The following is a 19,653-nucleotide window of genomic DNA, read 5'->3' on the forward strand; positions in this document are numbered from 1 at the left end:
ACCCAGGCCTGCTGGTGTGCACCTGTAGTCCTAGCAGCTACTCAAGAGGCTGAGGCAGGAGGATCATTTAAGCCTAGGAGTTCAAGGCTGCAGTGAGCTGAGATTGTGCCACTGTACTCCAGCCTGAGAGACAGAGTGAAACCCTTTCCTGAAGAAAAAAAAAGGAGAGAAAAGGAGACAGGAAAAAAAAATGTATTTGTGTGTGTGTGTGTGCGTGCACACGTGCGCCTTAAAAGGACTGAAAGGAAAACCCAATAAAACATTAATGTGTGTTGTCTTGGGGAGGGAAACTGAAAGGAGACAGATGATGAGTGATTTTTACATTGTTTTAGTACATTCATATATTTTTATAATGACCATCAGTTACTTTCACTAGCAGAGAAGATAACACACACGTTTTTTTTTTTTTAATCATTTGCCAGAGAGGCCTAACTTCTGTCAGATATAGGAAGAATTATAGTAATTACAGAAATTTTCTGTGGGCATTCTGATGGATTACTTCCAAGTGTTGCCACATTGCTGAAAAGTTCAGTAGCATTAGTGCTGTTTTTTTATCATTACTTTCACTTCCTCAAGGCCCACAGGGTAGGCCCTTCCCGAGACCCTCCTGCTCTGAGGTGCAGATCCCAAAGCCAGCCTTGGATCACGCAGGCCGTCTGCCCTGGCCAGAATCCCCTGGTTACCAGAATCCACTGGCTACCCTACAGGATGGGGCAGTGGAAATCATCTATTGAGTATCCTGTCAGTGCCAAGCCCTTTCACAGGGTAATTGTAGTCCATTTTAGCTTCACAACAAGGTACAGATTGATTGGTAGTCCATTTTACAAGTGGGGAAAATGAGGCTCCCGTCGCTTGTAAAAAGTAGGCTCGGCCGGGTGCGGTGGCTCACGCCTGTAATCCCAGCACTTTGGGAGGTCAAGGTGGGCAGATCACCTGAGGTCAGGAGTTTGAGACCAGCCTGGTTAACACGGTGAAACCTCATCTCTACTAAAAATACAAAACATTAGCCAGGCGTGGTGGCACACGCCTGTAGTTCCAGCTACTTGGGAGACTGAGGCAGGAGAATTGCTTGAATCCAGGAGGCAGAGGTTGCAGTGAGCCAAGATCGTGCCATTGCACTCCAGCCTAAGCGACAAGAGTGAAACTCTGTATCTAAAAAAAAAAAAAAAAAAAAAAAAAAAAAAGGTAGGCTCAAGATGGAAAGCTCGGACCTCTGGCTTTCAGTTGTATTCCTTCCATGAAACTGGGGACTGAGCCAGGCCTGCCCTGCAGTGACTCCAGTGTGTCCTGCGGCCAGGACACAGCCACCATGCCCATACGCCCACCTGCTACCTCTGCTTTCCAGATGGATGATGAAGACTCCATTCTGCCCCGAAAGCTTCAGGTGGCCCTGGAACACATTCTGGAACAGAGGAACGAGCTGGCTCGTGAGCAGGACGAAGGGCCCCTAGACAGCAGGCACGGTAAGTGTTCGGCCACCTCCCAGTGGGTCTCTCCCTTCCGCTCTGAGGGTCAGGGAACAAAAGGGCAGTGGCCAAGGGCCAAGTAGGAAAATGGGCAAGGGAGACATAAGGAGAGAAACTGGGGCCTCATTCTGTTTATCCGGATTTCACTCCCATGATGAATTGTGGGAAAGGTTTTCCCACCTCCCCCATTTTGGCCCTAAAGTACCTGTTTAAAAGGGGGATGTGGAAATTATCTGGGCATGGTGGCACATGCCTGTGGTTGCAGCTACTCGGGAGGCTGAGGCAGGAGGATCCCTTGAGCCCAGGAGGTTGAGGCTGCAGTGAGCCATACCACTGCACTCCAGCCTGGGCCACAGAGTGAGACCCCATCTCAAAAAATCAAAAATTAAAAACTGTGGCCAGGCGCGGTGGCTCACACCTGTAATCCCAGCACTTTGGGAGGCCGAGGAAGGTGGATCACCTGAAGTCAAGAGTTCGAGACCAGCCTGGCCGACATGGTGAAACCACATCTCTACTGAAAATACAAAAATTAGCTGGCCATAGTGGCAAGCGCCTGTAATCCCAGCTGCCCGGGAGTCCGAGGCAGGGGAATCGCTTGATCTAGGAGGCAGAGGTTGCAGTGGACTGAGATCACACCACTGCACTCCAGCCTGGGAGATAGAGCAAGACTCCATCTCAAAAAACATAAAAGGCTGGGGCCGGGCACAGTGGCTCACGCCTGTAATCCCAGCACTTTGGGAGGCCGAGGCGGGCGGATCACAAGGTCAGTAGATCAAGACCATCCTGGCTAACATGGTGAAACCCCATCTCTACTAAAAATACAAAAAAATTAGCCGGGCGTGGTGGCACACGCTTGTAGTCCCAGCTACTTGGGAGGCTGAGGCAGGAGAATGGCATGAACCCAGGAGGCAGAGCTTGCAGTGAGCCGAGATCATGCCACTGCACTCTAGCCTGGGCGACAGAGCAAGACTCCGTCTCAAAACAAAACAAAAACATAAAGGGCTGGGTGCAGTGGCTCATCCTGTAATTCCAGCACTTTGGGAGGCCGAGGTGGGCAGATCACTTGAGGTCGGGAGTTCGAGACCAGCTTGTCCAACATGGTGAAACCCCATCTCTACTAAAAATACAAAATTTAACTGGGTATGGTGGTGCGCACCCATAATCCCAGCTACTCGGGAGGCTGAGGCAGAGGAATTACTTGAACCCAGGAGGCAGAGGTTGCAGTGAGTCAGGATTACGCCACTGCACTCCAGCCTGGGCGACAGAGTGAGACTCCATCTCAAAAAATAAAAATAAAAATAAAAACTTGTTTTTAACAATTTAAAATTTAAAAAATTAATCAGGGAAAGAAATGTCTTAATAACCTAGGGTAACCCTCCTCCTGGATAATCACAGTTTCCATCAAGGGAACTAGCAGTTACTGTACTTTGATTACTAATTGGCTTGTCTCAAGGGCTCTGGCCCAGCCTGTCTGCCCTCACCGTTCCTGGCCTTTCCTCCCCTTACTCAGGCTCAGAGTCCAGCCCCTTGAATGAGGTGGTGTCTGAAGCCTTTGTCCGCTTCTTCGTGGAGATTGTGGGACACTACTCTTTGTTCCTGACGTCCGCTGAGCGCGAGGAGAGAACCCTGCAGCGGGAGGCCTTCCGCAAAGCTGTCTCCTCCAAGAGTCTCCGCCACTTCCTGGAGGTCTTCATGGAGACTCAGATGTTTCGGGGCTTCATCCAGGAGCGGGAGCTGCGCCGGCAGGATGCCAAAGGTTAGAGGCATCTTCTCTGTTGGGGCCAAGTCAGCTAGAGCTCCCCCTGTTCCAGGCGGCTGATGAGCAGGGAGAAAGATCACAGGGCAGGGGCACAGATAGGGCTGTGCCCACCTCCCCCAGAGAGTTTGCAGTTATGCCCTGATTGAGCTGGTGGGAAGGCCCCCTCTCCTGGCTTCTCTGTTCCCTCTGCCAGCCTCTCCCAGAACCACATTCTAGCATCTGTGGCAAGGTCTCCTTCTATCCCATTCTTTCCAAATTGATGAAATTCTCAGGCTGGGCACAGTGGGTGACTCATGCCTATAATCCCAGCACTTTGGGAGGCCGAGGCGTGCAGATCACTTGAGGTCAGGAGTTCGAGACCAGCCTGGACAACATGGTGCAACTCCTTTTCTACAAAAATATTTTTAAAAATTAGATTGGTGTGGTGGTATGTGCCTGTAGTCCCAGCTACTCAGGAGGCTGAGGTGGGAGGATCACTTGAGCTTGGGAGTGGAGGTTGCAATAAGTCAGATCATGTCACTGCATTCCAGCCTGGTTGAAAAAGCAAGACTCCATCTCAGAAAAAAAGAAAAGAAAAGAAAAGAAAACTGATTGGAGAGTATGACTTACAGGAGGCACCTGCCGAAGGAGTTTTAAAAATATTAATAGATCTACCAGATCCATTTAAATATCTCTTTACAGATCATTTGGTAAGAGAGGTGAGAGACACACAAGCTTAAAAACTACCTGGAAGCTGGGCGTGGTGGCTCACACCTGTAATCCCAGCACTTTGGGAGGCCAAGGCAGGTAGATCACCTGAGGTGAGAAGTTCAAAATCAGCTTGGCCAACATGGTGAAACCCCGTCTCTACTAAAAATAAAGAAAATTAGCTGGGCGTGGTGATGTGTGCCTGTAATCCCAGCTACTCGGGAGACTGAAGCAGGAGAATTGCGTGAACCCAAGAGGCGGAGGTTGCAGTGAGCCAAGATCGCACCATTGCACTCCAGCCTGAGCAACAAGAGTGAAACTCCGTCTCAGAAAAAAAAAAAGAAAAAGAAAAGGAAAAAAAAAATTACCTGGAAAAAGCCGGGCGCTGTGGCACACTCCTGTAATCCCAGCAGTTTGGGAGGCCGAGGTGGGCAGATCACCTGAGGTCAGGAGCTCGAGACCAACCTGGACAACTTGGTGAAACCCTGTCTCTACTAAAAATACAAAAATTAGCTGGGCGTGGTGGCAGGCACTTGTAATCCCAGCCACTCAGGACGCTGAGGCAGGAGAATCGCTTGAACCCAGGAGGCGGAGTTTGCAGTGAGCCACAATGGCGCCATCACACTCCAGCCTGGGTGATACAGCAAAACTCTGTCTCAAAAAAAAAAAAATATCCAGAACCCTCTGTCCATGAAAAATCAGTCAGCAATAAGACAGAGTGCCTGAAGCTCAGACCCCAGGGGTCTGAGAAGCTGCCTAGGAGATGGCCTATCCAGCCATCCTCCCTCCACAGAGGGACTCCTGGAAAACTAAGCCGCTTGGCTAGGGCCCTCTTACAGGAGAATGCAGGGAAATGGGAGTGCACAGGCACCCCTTCCAAGCCAGGACAGTCTGGTTCGACTTTTCTTTTTTTTTTTTTTTTTTTTGAGATGGAGTTTCATTCTTGTTGTCCAAGCTGGAGTGCAAAAGCACAACCTTGGCTCACCGCAACCTCCGTCTCCCGGGTTCAAGCGATTCTCCTGCCTCAGCCTCCCGAGTAGCTGGGATTACCGGTGTGCACCACCATGCCTGGCTAATTTTTTGTATTTTTCAGTAGAAACAGGGTTTCACCATGTTAGCCAGGCTGGCCTCGAACTCCTGATCTCAAGTGATCTGCCCACCTCGGCCTCCCAAAGTGCTGGGATTACAGGCGTGAGCCACCATGCCTGGCCACTCCGGTTCAGATTTAAAACCGCCCACCTGGCACAGTGTAGACGCTTGGAAGGCGTTTGTTGAATAAAAATAGGATTTCATCTACGAGGTGGCTTTATAGCCTTCCAAAGACAGTTATTGCACAGGTGGGGCAACTATAAGAGCAATAAAACCCTTATAAAACCTGATTCAGAGCATGTTTATAGGAGCAGCTTAGTCTCAGAAACAAGGTTTCTCTTTTTTCTGGTAGGGAGGAAATGGGCACGTTTAGAAGCACAAAGACCAATAACTCAAATGACTGGGATTTCTCTTGTTAACAGGACTGTTTGAGGTCCGAGCCCAAGAGTATCTGGAAACACTCCCCAGTGGAGAGCACAGCGGTGTCAATAAGTTCCTGAAGGGACTAGGTAAGGACCCGGGCTCTGGGTGCCCAGCCTATGTGCCTCTGAGTTGTCTGTCTCCGAGTCCCAACCAGTTCCCTCCACTGGAGCCAGCGCCCTGAATAATGCAGAGCTCCACGGCCTGCGCTGGGCAGATGCTACTGGCATTTTAACCTCCTGTTCTAATCTGTCCCCAAAGAGAAAACAAAGGAAACGCTGCCCCCAGCACCTCCTTTTCTGGGTCCCCGGGCTTTCTCGCTATCTTCTTTCTCTATGATCTCCTACACTTTTAAATCTCAGTGGAACTGAGCCGAGGGAGCATGGCGGGAACCAGACAAGTATATCTGACAAGGAAGACTCGCACTGGTGTCCAAATTCCCCTGGAAAGTAGAAACGTCACACTTACAAGGACTGCAGTTTAATCAGTGAAAAGGCCTTACAGGGAAAGGGAGGATGAAGAACACAGCAGAAAAAAGAGGACGGATGCCCCAGTAGGGAGGTGTCTGCAGCAGTGAGGCTCTCCCAGAGGGCCTGCCAGGGGTGCCATGTCTGTGCCTCCTGCAGGATGGAGGGCTACCTGGAAGCGGAGTATTTTAAATAACACAGCATTGCTGGGCACTTTCTCTTCCCTTGGCTCCTGAGGGATGTGTTAATTCAGTGCTTCCTTTATTACCACAGCAGAAGCCAGCCCTCCTAGACAGCTCTGATGGTCTTCCTTTCAAACCCCTCAAAGTCTAAGGAAGACCCTAGGGGGATCTCTGGAAAGAACAAAGCCCCTTTGGTTTATCCAGAGCAAGGGATGAGGCTCCCTGGGGTGGCGTGGGGGCCCCGTTACCCACACCACTTCTGGGTGGAAAGGGCAAGATTTATCTCACCCTCCTTTGTCTACCTTGTGAAATGTTCTCATTTTCCTTTTTTTTAGGCAATAAAATGAAATTTCTCCACAAGAAATAACTCTCAGCTCAGCCTCAAGGGAAAACTTCCTCCTAGTGCAGCTCCATGCTTGAAAAACAGTTCCTGGGGGCCTTTCTGAAAGGCTGGCTCCCAGGTTGTCCTGGTGCAGAACTGGAGGCCACGGTGGCTTCTGACTGAGGCTGGGCTTTCCCCTGGATGGGGGCCTGGAAGCCACCCCGGAGGACAGCCCCGGAAAGGGAGCCCGAGACCAGGCGTGTCGCGGACATGCAAATGGGTTGTTTCGGCGGTTGGGGTTTTTTTAATCTTAGATATTAAAAGTAAGAAAAATGTGTGGGTTTTCTGTTTATTATGCCAAGGCCAAGAGGAGCCTGTCCTGCCCTACATGTTCCCCTTGTTCGTCCCATCCAACCACTCAGCAATGGAGCTAAGAGGTGCGGTGATGGGCAACAGAAATGAGGTGCTCCTCTGGGCGGGGCTGAGGACACACGAGGACTGTGAGGGGAGGAGGCAGAGCCGGTGCCTCGGGTTCAGGGCGCGAGGCCTCCTGGTGAAAGGCTGAGCCCTTGCCCTAGAGTGGAGGCCGGGGAGGGACGGGACCTGTAGACGGATGTGGCTTCCCAGACACGCTGCACTTCCAGAAGGGTCAGTGATGCCACCTGGTGGCCGAGGCCATGGACGTCTCTCTTCCCAAATGGACCTGACTCTTCTTGACTGCCTGTTCTCTTAGAAGCAGCCATGAACTGTCCACTGCCTGAGTAGTCCCTGGCTTTTACAGGCACACACGAAAAGAGGAAGTCTGTTAGTAAACTGTTCTGGGGGTCCTCAAGTTTATGACACTGCCTACGGCCCACCTTCCAACACATAGCCACAACTTTGACCCCATTCCCATCTCATTCCAGGGGCCCAGAGCAGCAGCATTAATGCAGTAGTGGATGTGCACTGCGTGTACACGGTGGGGGGCGGGGGGACCTTTTGTGACAGACGGTAACAAGATGGAGGGTGAGAACGCTGGGGCGGCGGCATTAGCCTTGTGCAGCCACACAGGCAGCTTGCGTTTTCTGGACCAGAAGCAGGGAGAGTGTGGAGAAGGCCGAAACCTCAGGGCGACCTAAGAGCTGTCCTGCAGCGGGGACAGTGGGGACAGCAGGGACAGCGGGGAGGCAAGAAGAGCCCAGAATGCAGCTCAGGCAGGTTCCCAGAGCAGGCCTCGGGGCCACTACCGAGCGGACCGCTGCCTGCAGCCCTCACCAGCGACCCTCACAGAAACACAAAAGGGAGGGGCCCCGACCTCAACAGTGGCCCAGGAGGTCTGTGCTACCTGGCAGGGGTTCTCAACCTTTAGGGAGGGGGAGCAAGGGACCTCCTGAGGATACATAGAAACAAGAGGAAAATGAGGAACGGTGACCTCTCATCCTTCCTCTCAGCTGGAATGATGGACCACCTCTCCCCTCCAAGTTCTACCCAGGCTTTGGTGTGTCCATTACTTTTTCAGAGGTGAGGATCCACAGTTCACATCAAATTCTCAAAGATGCCCCCAGAATGGTAGAAATCAGGCTGTGCATAAAAATTAATCTGCCTTGCCAGACGCAATGGCTCACACCTATAATCCTAGCACTTTGAGAGGCCAAGGCAGGTGGATCACCTGAGGTCAGGAGTTCAAGATCAGCCTGGCCAACATGGCAAAACCCCATCTCTACTAAAAATACAAAAAAAAAAAAAAAATCAGCAGGGCATGGTGGTGAGCACCTGTAATCCCAACTCCCTGGAAGGCTGAGGCAGAAGAATCACTTGAACTTGGGAGGCGAAGGTTGCAGTGAGCTGAGATCATGCCACTGTACTCCAGCCTGGACAACAGAGCAAGACTCCTTCTCAAAAAAAACTCTGGTTGGGTGTGTGTGGGTGGGGACTGGGGGGATGCCTGAATGAGAATCCCTGAATCCTTGAGTGTGGGGGCTCAGGCATATGTATCTAACAAGCTCCTTGGATTAGTCAAGTTTGTGTGGGGGCTCAGGAATATATGTATCTAACAAGCTCCTCAGACTAGTCAACTTTATTAATAGTCTGCATATTTGTATATTGACCAGAAAGGGTCACTTTTTGGAATATACTTTCTTTTTTTAACTTATTTCACATTATATTGTTTACTTAATAACTCCAAGTGAATAAATGTACATCTTTATCAACATTCCTAATGACTGCATAATATTCCATTTTGTGGGGATACTAAAAGCTGTGAGTTCATCAGCCTTTGGCTCTTTATGCATGCAGGACGTTTCCAATTTTTAACATCATAACATCAAAAAAAGCATCTTTGTACAAGTATCTTAGCACACTTGCCCCATCTTAATTTTCATTTTTTGCTTAAAGTAAAATATACATACTTTATTTTTTTATTTATTTACTTTTTTTTTTTTTAGATGGAGGCTCGCTCTGTCGCCCAGGCTGGAGTGCACTGGCACGATCTTGGCTCACTGCAACCTCCACCTCCCGAGTTCAAGCAATTCTCCCCCTTCAGCCTCCCGAGTAGCTGGGATTACAGGCGTGTGCCACCATATCCGGCCAATTTTTGTATTTTTAGTAGAGACGGGGTTTCACCATGTTGACCAGGCTGGTCTCAAACTCCTGATCTCAGGTGATCCGCCCACCTTGACCTCCCAAAGTGCTGGGATTATAGGCATGAGCCACCACGCCCTGCCAAAATACACATACAGATATTAGTGTACAGCCTAACAAATGTTCACAAACGACCATGTGAACGTTGCCAGAATCAAAATGGAGCCACACAGACACACAAAATACTTGTGTGAGGATATCTGCCCAGCAACTGCCTGTCCGGCCTCAGACTGGCGCCAGCCTTATTACGGATCCTTGTAGCCAAGCATAATGATCTCAAAACAATGTGGTCCTCCCTACTTTTCCTTTAAAATCCTCGTCTTCCTTTACCTCCTTGAATATGCAGCACATAGTTTACTATGTTCCATGTATTACCTCTGCAATGGCTATCCTCAAATAAACATGGTTTTCGGGCACAGAGGTCCATGCTTATAATCCTAACACTTTGGGAGGCTGAGGCGGGAGGATCACTTGAGACCAGGAGTTCAAGACCACCCTGGGCAACATAGTGGGTCCACCTGTCTCTACAGAAAATTTTAAAATTAGCCTAGCGTGGTGGCACACTCCTGTAGTCCCAGCTACTCGGGAGGCTGAGGCAAGAGGATCACTCGAAACTACATCACTGCGCTCCAGCCTGGGTGACAGAGTGAGACCCTGTCTCAAAAAAAAAAAAAAGAAGAAGAAGAAACAGATGCAGTTTACCTATGTTACAAATCTACATACATATCCTCTGAATCTAAAATTAAAATAATAGGCTGGACACATTGGCTCACGCCTGTAATCCCAACACTTTGGGAGGCCGAGGCGGGCAGATCACCTGAGGCCGGGAGTTCAAGACCAGCCTGACCAACATGGAGAAACCCCGTCTCTACTAAAAATACAAAGTTAGCTGGGCATGGTGGTGCGTGCCTGCTACTCAGGAGGCTGAGGCAGGAGAATTCCTTGAACCCGGGAGGCGGAGGTTGCAGTGATCCAAGATCACGCCTTTGCACTCCAGCCTAGGCAACAAGAGTGAAAGTCCATCTCAAAAAAAAAAGAAAGAAAAGAAAAAGGCTGGGCACGGTGGCTCACACCTGTAATCCCAGCATTTTGGGAGGCCGAGGCGGGTAAATCACCTGAGGTCAGGAGTGCAAGACCAGCCTTGCCAACATGGTGAAACCCCATCTCTACTAAAAATACAAAAATTAGCCAGGTGTGGTGGTGCATGCCTGTAATCCCAGCTACTCAGAAGGCCTAGACATGAGAATTGCTTGAACTCAGGAGGCAGAGGTTGCAGTGAGCCGAGATAGAGCCATTGCACTCCAGCCTGGGCAACAGAGTAAGAGACTCGGTCTCAAAAAATAATATTTATTTATTTATTTAGAGACAGAGTTTTACTCTTGTTGCCCAGGCTGGAGTGCAATGGTGCTATCTTGGCTCACTGCAACCTCCGCCTCCCGGGTTCAAGTGATTCTCCTGCCTCAGCCTCCTGAGTAGCTAGGACTACAGGCATGTGCCACCATGCCCAGCTAATTTTGCATTTTTAGTAGAGACGGGGTTTCTCCATGTAAGTCAGGCTGGTCTCGAACTCCCAACCTCAGGTGATCCACCCGCCTCGGCCTCCCAAAGTGCTGGGATTACAGGCGTGAGCCACTGTGCCCAGCCAAAAAATAATAATCATCATAAGCTTGCTTGGTGAGTAGGAAGTCAGACCAAGGGATCCAAGAGCCGGAGGAACATTTTCCCTGGAGGGCTGGGGAGGTCTGGCACTGTGGCCTTGTCTTACAAGAGAGTGTGTCCTCTGCCCACCAGATCTTCCTCTGCTTCCTCTCGGCAGTGCTAGACAACCCTTTGTTCCTCAACCACTTGCGCTCTCCACCCTCCCCATTCTCTTTCTTCCCCCTGTTTCTTTTTCTTCTTTCTTATTTTATTGAGGTGAAATTCACACAACATACAATTAACGTTTTGTTTTATTTTTTGAGACAGGGTCTCACTCTGTCACCCAGACTGGAGTGCAGTGGGGCAATAGTTCCCTCAAATGCCCGCCTTTAAAGGATGCCTTCCTTAGCTCATTTCCTCAGGTGACTGATGGCCTGTCTTATACGCATATTCTCCCTTAAGTTTCACTGACAGAGAGTGATCTTAGGGCTAAGTTTTGGAAACAACTCTTCAGTCCCTCAAGTCCTAAATTCAGCATTACCTAAGAGCTTCTAAAGTGCTTTGAAGAATAAGAACATCACGCCTGTAAGGCCGAGGCAGGCGGATCACCTGAGGTCAGGAGTTCAAGAACAGCCTGCCCAACATGGTGAAACCCCATCTCTACCAAAAATACAAAAATTAGCCAGGTGTGGTGGTGGGCGCCTATAATCCCAGCTACTGGAGAGCCTGAGGCAGGAGAATCGCTTGAACCTGGGAAGCAGAGGTTGCAGTGAACCGAGATTGTACCACTGCACTCCAACCTCAGTGACAGAGCAAGACCCTGACTCAAAACAAAACAAAACAAAACAAAGCAAAACATCACGCCTGTAATCCCAGGACTTTGGGAGGCTGAGGTGGGTGGGTCACTTGAGGTCAGGAGCTCAAGACCAGCGTGGCCAACATGGTGAAACCTCGTCTCTACTAAAAATACAAAAGGTAGCTAGGTGTGGTGGCGGGCGCCTGTAATCTCGGCCACTCATGGGGCTGACGTGGGAGGATCACCTGAACTCGGGAGGCAGAGGTTGCAGTCAGCTGAGATCACACCAGTGCACTCCAGCCTGGGGAACAGAGTGAGACTTTGTCTCAAAAAAAAAAAGAATGAAATGAGTGAAAGCATCCAGGGCCACTGGTGTCACACTCTCAGGCACATTAAAGCTGGTAAATTGAATTTTTTTTTTCTTTTTTTTTTTTTTTTTTTTTTTTTTTAGAAATAGGGGTCTCACTATGTTGCTCGGGCTGTTCTTTTTTTTTTTTTTTTTTTTTTTTTTTGAGACGGAGTCTCAGTCTGTCACCCAGGCTAGAGTGCAGTGGTGCTATCTCGGCTCAGTGCAACCTCTGCCTCCTGGATTCAAGCGATTCTCCTGCCTCAGCCTCCCGAGTAGCTGGGATTATAGGTACCCGCCACCATGCCCGGCTAATTTTCTTTATTTCAGTAGAGACGGGGTTTCACCATCTTGGCCAGGCTGGTCTTGAACTCCTGACCTTATGATTCACCCACCTCGGCCTCCCAAAGTACTGGGATTCCAGGCATGAGCCACTGCACCCGGCCATCAGGGCTTTCTTGAACTCCTGGTTTCAAAGAATCCTCCTGCCTCAGCCTCCCAAAGTGTTGAGATTACAGGCATGAGCCACCATGCCTGACCTGGTCTTTTTTCTTTTAAGTACCATTGCTCTGGATACCTTGCATAGGCTTGAAAAGCAAACCCAAAGCAGTACACAGCAGGCCCCAAAGACCCTGAGGAGCCAAGCAAGCTGTGGGAGTGGGCTTAGGGGAGGACAAGATGAGTGGAAGCTGGAGGCCTGTGCAAAGGTTAGTAAGAAAAGTTATACATGCGGCCAACAAGCATATGAGAAAAAGTTCAGTATCACTTAACATTACAGAAATGCAAATCAAAACCACAATGAGATACCATCTCACACCTCTCAGAATAGCTATTATTAAAAAGTCGGCCAAACATGATGGCTCATGCCTGTCATCCCAGAACTTTGGGAGGCCACGGCAGGTGGAATACTTGAGGCCAGGAGTTCAAGACGAGCCTGGGCAGAGGAGTGAGACCTCATCTCAATTAAAAAAAAAAAAGTCAAAAAATAACAGATGCTGGAGAGGTTGTCTGCGAAAAAGTAACGCTTAAAACAAGCTTGTCAAACTCACAGCCCATGGGCCACATACGACCCAGGACAGCTTTGAATGTGGCCCAATACAAATTCCTTAACTTTCTTCAAACATTTTGAGAGCCGGGTGTGGTGGCTCACACCTGTAATCCCAGCACTTTGGGAGGCCAAGGCAGGTGGATCACTTGAGGTCAGATGTTCGAGACCAGCCTGGCCAACATGGTGAAACCCCATGTCTACTAAAGCTAAAAAAAGAAAACACAAAAATTAGCCAGGCATGGTGGTGCACACCTGCATTCCCAGCTACTCGGGAGGCTGAGACTCAAGAATCGCTTGAACCCAGGAGGCTGATTGTGGTGAGCTGAGACTGTGCCATTGTACTCCAGCCTGGGTGACAGAGTGAGGCTTCATCTCGAAAAAAAAAAAAAAAAGAAAAAGAAAAAGAAAAAAGAAATTTGGTACATATACACCATGGTATACTATGCAACCATAAAAGAGAATTAGATCATGTCCATTGCAGGAACATGGGTGATCTAGAAACCATCTTTTTTTTTTTGAGATGGAGTCTCACTCTGTCATCCCAGCTGGAGTGCAGTGGCACAATCTTGGCTCACCGCAACCTCCACCTCCTGGGTTCAAGCAGTTCTCCTGTTTCAGCCTCCCAAGTAACTGGGATTATAGACATGCACCACCACACCGGGTTAATTTTTTTTTTGTATTTTTAGTAGAGGCAGGGTTTCACTATATTGGTCAGTCTGGTCTCTAACTCCTGACCTCAGGTGATCCACCCGCCTCGACCTCCCAAAGTGTTGGGATTACAGGCGTGAGCCACCACACCCAACCAACCATCTTCTTTAGCAAACTAATGCAGGAACAGAAAACCAAATACCGCATATTCCTGCTTATTGGTGGGAGCTAAATGATGAGAACACATGGACACAAAGAGGAGAACACACTGGCGCCTACTTGGGACAGGACGGGTGGAAGGACAGAGAAGATCAGAAAAAATAACTATGGGGTACTAAGCTTAGTACCTGGGAGATGAAACGATCTGTACAACAAATCCCAGTGACGTGAGTTTTTTTTTGTTTTTTTTTTTTTTGAGATAGAGTCTCACTCTGTCACCCAGGCTGGAGTGCAGTGGAGCAATCTTGGCTCACTGCAACCTCTGCCTCCCGGGTTCAAGCAATTCTCCTGTCTCAGCCTCCTGAGTAGCTGGGACCACAGGCGCCCACCACCACACCCGGCTAATTTTTGTATTTTTAGTAGAGACAGTGTTTCACCATGTTGGCCAGGCTGGTCTCGAACTCCTGACCTCAGGTGATCCGCCCACCTCAGCCTCCCAAAGTGCTGGGATTATAGGCGTGAGCCACCACACCCAGCCACGAGTTTACTTATATAACAAACCTGCACATGTACCCTTGAACCTAAAATCAAAATCAAAAAAAAAAAAGCAAAGCCAAAGGCAAGCGAGCAGGGCCATGTACCTGCTGACACCTGTGAAAGCCTATTAACTTCAGCCCACGGCTTGTACAGTGACCACACCCAGCCCTCACCCGGCACTTAGCTGGAGTTCAGCAGCCCAACCTCTGACTTCTTTCTGGCATGAACAGATGCTGGCAGCAGGCCAGGGAGCAAACCATCTGACCTTTGATCAGCCCTGGGCTCGTTACCGGTCCCTCTTGCTCTCCTCGTACTCTGCCCATCACCCCTTTCCGCCCCAGTATAATCCTAAAAGACCACACACTTAAGGTCCGAAACTGGAACCTCGTAACAGGTCGTCCCTCCTGCTATAGAGCTAATTCCAGTGCCCCTCACCCTGCCACCACCCCCCACCCCCCCCACCCCCACCCCGGCGGAATGTGGACTGGGTTGTTTTCCTGTCAGAGAACTCCAGATTCACACCGACCTGCCCTTCTCTCTCACCAGCCCCATGGACAGGTGTGAAAGAGCTATTCAATGGGGCTGTGGGTGATTGAGGAGGACTACCCACAGGATGAGGCTGCAGTGAGCCCTGATTGCGCCACTTCACTCCAGCCTGGGTAACAGGCTCTGTCTCAAAAACAAAACAAAACAAAACAAAAAGCTTAAAAAAAAAATTAAAAGAGATGGGGCTATGAGAGCCAAGTGTAAAGCCACAGATGCCCTGTATCTGGAGACGGGGGCCGTTCACCCTCTGAGGAGGAAGGCTGAATGAGGGCTTGCCACACCAAGCAGAGGCGTCATGACTGTACTTCCTGGCCTTACCAAAATTAAAAGCAAAAAGCAGAGCTGAGCTTGGTGGCTCATGCATGTAATCCTATCATTTTGGGAGGCCCAGCCAGGTGAATCATTTGAGGCCACAAGTTCGACACCAGCATGGGCAAAAAAACAACATCAAGTCAAAAAAAAAAAAAAAAAAAGACCAGGTGTGGTGGCTTATGCCTGTTATCCCAGCACTTTGGGAGGCCAAGGCAGGCAGCTCACTTGAGGTCAGAAGTTCAAGACCAGCCTGGCCAACATGGTGAAATCCTATCTCTAATAAAAATACAAAAATTAACCAGGCACAGTGGCTCACGCCTGTAATCCCAGCACTTTGGGAGGCCGAGGTGGGCAGATCATGAGGTCAGGAGTTCAAGACCAGCCTGACCAACATGGTGAAACCCCGTCTCTACTGAAAATACAAAAATTAGCCAGGTGTGGTGGTGAATGCCTGTGGTCCCAGCTACTCAGGAGGCTGAGGCAGGAGAATCGCCTGAACCCAGGAGGCAGAGGTTGCAGTGAGCCAAGATTGCGCCACTGCACTCCAGCCTAGGCTATAGAGTGAGACCCTGTCTAAAAAAAATAAAATAAAATACAAAAATTAGCTGGGCATGGTGGTGCACGCCTGTAGACCCAGATACTCCGGAGACTGAGACAGAAGAATTGCTCAAACCCAGGAGGTGGAGGATGCAGTGAGCCCAGATCGTGCCACTGCACTCTGGGCTGGGCAACAAAAGGATACTCCATCTTTAAAAAAAAAAAAAAAAAAAAAAAGGAAAAGGGCTGGGCGTGGTGGCTCAGGCCTGTAATCCTAGCACTTTGGGAGGCTGAGGCAGGCCGATCACGAGGTCAGGAGATCGAGACCATCCTGGCTAACACGGTGACACCCTATCTCTACTAAAAATACAAAAAATTAGCCGGGTGTAGTAGCAGGTGCCTGTAGTCCCAACTACTCAGGAAGCTAAGGCAGGAGAATGGTGTGAACCCAGGAGGCAGAGGTTGCAGTGAGCCGAGATCGTGCCACTACACTCCAACCTGGGCGACAGAGTGAGACTCCTTCTGAAAAAAAAAGAAAAAGAAAAAGGAAAGGGAAGGGAAGGGAAGAGAGGGGAGGGGAGGGAGGGGAAGGGAAGGGAAGGGAAGGACTGAATATGTAATACCTGTGCATGTTTTTGCACGTAAATTATTTCTCTATTTTTGAGACAGAGTCTCACTCTGTCGCCCAAGCTGGAGTGCAGTGCCACAATCTTGACTCACTGCAACCTCCGCCTCCTGGGTTCAAGCGATTTTCCTGCCTCAGACTCCAAGAGTAGCTGGGATTACAGGTAGGGGGTACCATGCCTGGCTAATTTGTGTATTTTTAGTAGAGATGGGTTTCACCATATTGACCAAGCTGGTCTTGAACTCCTGATCTCAAGTGATCTGCCTGCCTCGGCCTTCCAAAGTGTTGGGATTACAGGCGTGACCTACCAAGCCCCGCCCCCCTGTTTGTTTGGTTTTTTTTTCTGCAGATACACTGGCTGGAAATGTAAATTATTTCTCAATTTGAGAAGTGTAATTGAAAAAAATACTGGGGGAAAAAAGTCACCTCATCAAAAAATATCATTAGGAGAGTGAAAAGATACGTCATACACTGGGGAACAATATTTGTAACACATATAACCAACAAAGGATTAGTATTTTTTTTTTTTTTCCTTAAGACAGGATCTGGCTCTGTTGCCCAGGCTGGAGTGCAATGGCACCATCACAGCTCACTGCAGCTTGGACCTCCTGGGCTCAACCCCACCTCAGCCTCCCAAGTAGCTACAAGCACACACCACTATATCTGGCCAATTTTATGTTTTTTTGTTTTTTTGAGACGAAGTCTCGCTCTGTCACCCAGGCTGGAGTGCCATGATGCTATCTCAGCTCATTGCAACCTCCACCTCCCGGCTTCAAGGAATTCTCTGCCTCAACCTCCTGAGTAACTGAGACTACAGGTATGCACCACCATGCCCAACTAACTAATTTTTTTGTATTTTTAGTGGAGAGGGGGGTTTCGCCATGTTGGCCAGGCTGGCTTCGAACTCCTGACCTCAAATGATCCACCCGCCTTGGCCTCCCAAAGTGCTGGGGTAGCAGGCATGAGCCACTTCACCAAGCCCCCAAAGCATAAATTTTTAATTAATATTTATGAGCACAGGAGTTCACAGAAAATTGAAACTCAAAGAAGGTCGCTTAGACTCTGGGGCTTATATACCATTTTAACAAAAGAAAGGGGGTTTGGGCCGGGCGCGGTGGCTCAAGCCTGTAATCCCAGCACTTTGGGAGGCCGAGACGGGCGGATCACGAGGTCAGGAGATCGAGACCATCCTGGCTAACACGGTGAAACCCCGTCTCTATTAAGAAACACAAAAAACTAGCCGGGCGAGGCGGCGGGCGCCTGTAGTCCCAGCTACTCGGGAGGCTGAGGCTGGAGAATGGCGTGAACCCGGGAGGCGGAGCTTGCAGTGAGCTGAGATCCGGCCACTGCACTCCAGCCTGGGTGACAGAGCGAGACTCCGTCTCAAAAAAAAAAAAAAAAAAAAAAAAAAAAAAAGGGGGTTTGGGCTTCAAGGGTTGATTGACTACTTGTGGGAAAGTGACTAGGAATACAGGAGAAACTAATGGCAGACAAGGGTTATTTTCACCAGGCTTGTTTATGCAGACTCACCCTGCTGCCAGCTCTCTGTCTCTGGTGATAAGAGCGGCTCTCCTCTTTCTGGTACAAGAAGGGAGGCACCTTCACAAGGGAAATTCATACCACCGAGGGAAATTTCTGCTCTGCTCTTGGTTGGCTAAGAAGAGGGCAGAGAACCTTCTTCCATCTGTTGATCCTCAATTTCTTTCAGCTCAAAATAATCCTATGCCAAAGTGCATTGCTTGGGGCTGGCACAACCTGATCCCTTTCCATTTAAACTGTGCACATTGCTGAGAAAAAGCAATAATCTTCAAAAAAAAGTCATCATCCCCTTTTCATGTTATGCCAAGCCCAGCCAACTGGCATCTCTCTTTTTTTTTTTTTTTTTTTTGAGACGGAGTCTTGCTCTGTTACCCAGGCTGGCGTGCAGTGGCGTGATCTCAGCTCACTGCAGCCTCTGCCTCCCGGGTTAAAGTGATTCTCATGCCTCAGCCTCCCGAGTAGCTGGGATTACAGGTGCATGCCACCACGCCAGGTTAATTTTTTTGTATTTTTAGTAGAAACGGGGTTTCACCATGTTGACCAGGCTGGTCTGGAACTCCTGAACTCAGGTGATTCGCCTTCCTCGGCCTCCCAAAGTGCTGGGATTACAGATGTGAGCCATCGCACACAGCCCCAGCTGGCATCTCAATGGCAAACCGGTTGTCTTGGCCTTTCCTGGGGGAGGGGAGGAGACTTATGCCAGCCATTGCTCCAGACTCTTACCTTCCCTTCTGGGGGCCAGGGCACCAAAGGGGCCGAGGGGCACAGGAGAGAGTGAGGCACGGAGCAGCTGCGTCAGCACTGCCACCTGCTTACTGTGGAACTTGGAACATGACTCCTCTCCTCCTGGCCCCCTGTTCCCCTATCTGTACAACAGAAGAGGTCCCTCCTGTCCCCAGCCTTGTCTGACACCAGGCACACCTGTGGCCATACCCAGGATGGATGACCTGGAAGCCTGGTCCAGGGCCTTCAGTTGATGGTGACATTGTCCGATTCAGGAGGCAGGGAGGAGCTGGAGCCCTGTGCAAAACAAGGGGGTGCTTGAGGAGGGAGGAGACGAGAGTTAGCTGTTGCCCCCATGTCTGCCAAGCAGCTAACAGCTGAGCTGACCTTAAAGTCAGGGCACGCCTCAGCTTGTCTTAACAGCTATTTATAGCTCGGGTGCCTCCTTATTTGGTAGCTGACTGCACTGCAGGCTGCGGCCTCTCTCCACAGGGATGCCTGCCTTCCTGACAAGCAGCCCAGGCTCCTGATGCAGTTCTGTCTCCTGCAGGCTTTACACAGAACAGGCTCACAGCTGTGTGAGACTTACCTATTCCAAATGCCCTTTAAAGTCATTTACATAGCCGTTACATGTTTAATTGTGTTAAAATACACGTAAGATAATCCCAGCATTTTGGGAGATGAGGCAGCCAGAGGATCATTTGAGGGGCCAGGAGTTTGACACCAGCCTGGGCAGCATAGCAAGACCCCCATCTATACTTTAAAAAAAAGAAGATAATGGGGTTTAGGATGCCCTCTGTGACTGGCCAGGGTTTGGAGGTGATCACTCTAGCCTATGTACTCTCACCAATCCAAGACACCTGCTAACCCCCAGAATCTTTAAAGGACCAGTCTTTCCACCCTGTCATGCATTTGGGGGCACAATGGGTACCCGTCTCTCCTCTCCCACCCATTATGGGCTTAACTGTGTCCATCCCAAAATTCATATGCTAAAGTTTCAACTTCCAGCACCTCAGAATGTAACTATTTGGAGATAGGGTCTGGAGGAGGTAATTAAGTTAAAATGAGGGCCTATGGGTGGCCTCTAATCCAACATGACTAGTGTCCTTAAAAGAAAGAAAATTGGGGCCAGGTGCGGTGGTTCATGCCTGTAATCCCAGCACTTTGGGAGGCCGAGGCAAGAGGATC

General features: G+C 49.5%; 2 protein-coding genes across 49 annotated transcripts in view; one reads left to right on the forward strand and one right to left on the reverse strand.

Annotated features, from left to right (window-relative positions):
* Positions 1 to 6,727, forward strand: part of DENND2A (DENN domain containing 2A) — a 126,607-nt gene extending 119,880 nt beyond the window's left edge. For all 5 annotated transcript variants that reach the window (XM_050782228.1, XM_050782230.1, XM_050782232.1 and 2 more), the window contains 4 exons: positions 1,346 to 1,463; positions 2,977 to 3,222; positions 5,424 to 5,510; positions 6,406 to 6,727. In XM_050782228.1, coding sequence (XP_050638185.1) covers positions 1,346 to 1,463; positions 2,977 to 3,222; positions 5,424 to 5,510; positions 6,406 to 6,437 — 483 coding nt within the window. In that variant the 3' untranslated portion in view covers positions 6,438 to 6,727. The remainder of the gene's footprint in view (positions 1 to 1,345; positions 1,464 to 2,976; positions 3,223 to 5,423; positions 5,511 to 6,405) is intronic.
* The window catches only part of NDUFB2 (NADH:ubiquinone oxidoreductase subunit B2), a 1,166,996-nt gene that overhangs the window by 185,443 nt on the left and 961,900 nt on the right, over positions 1 to 19,653 (reverse strand). The gene's annotated exons all lie outside the window — the stretch shown is intronic.

This window comes from Macaca thibetana, chromosome 3, assembly GCF_024542745.1.
Source record: "Macaca thibetana thibetana isolate TM-01 chromosome 3, ASM2454274v1, whole genome shotgun sequence".
Taxonomy (NCBI): Eukaryota; Metazoa; Chordata; class Mammalia; order Primates; family Cercopithecidae; genus Macaca; species Macaca thibetana.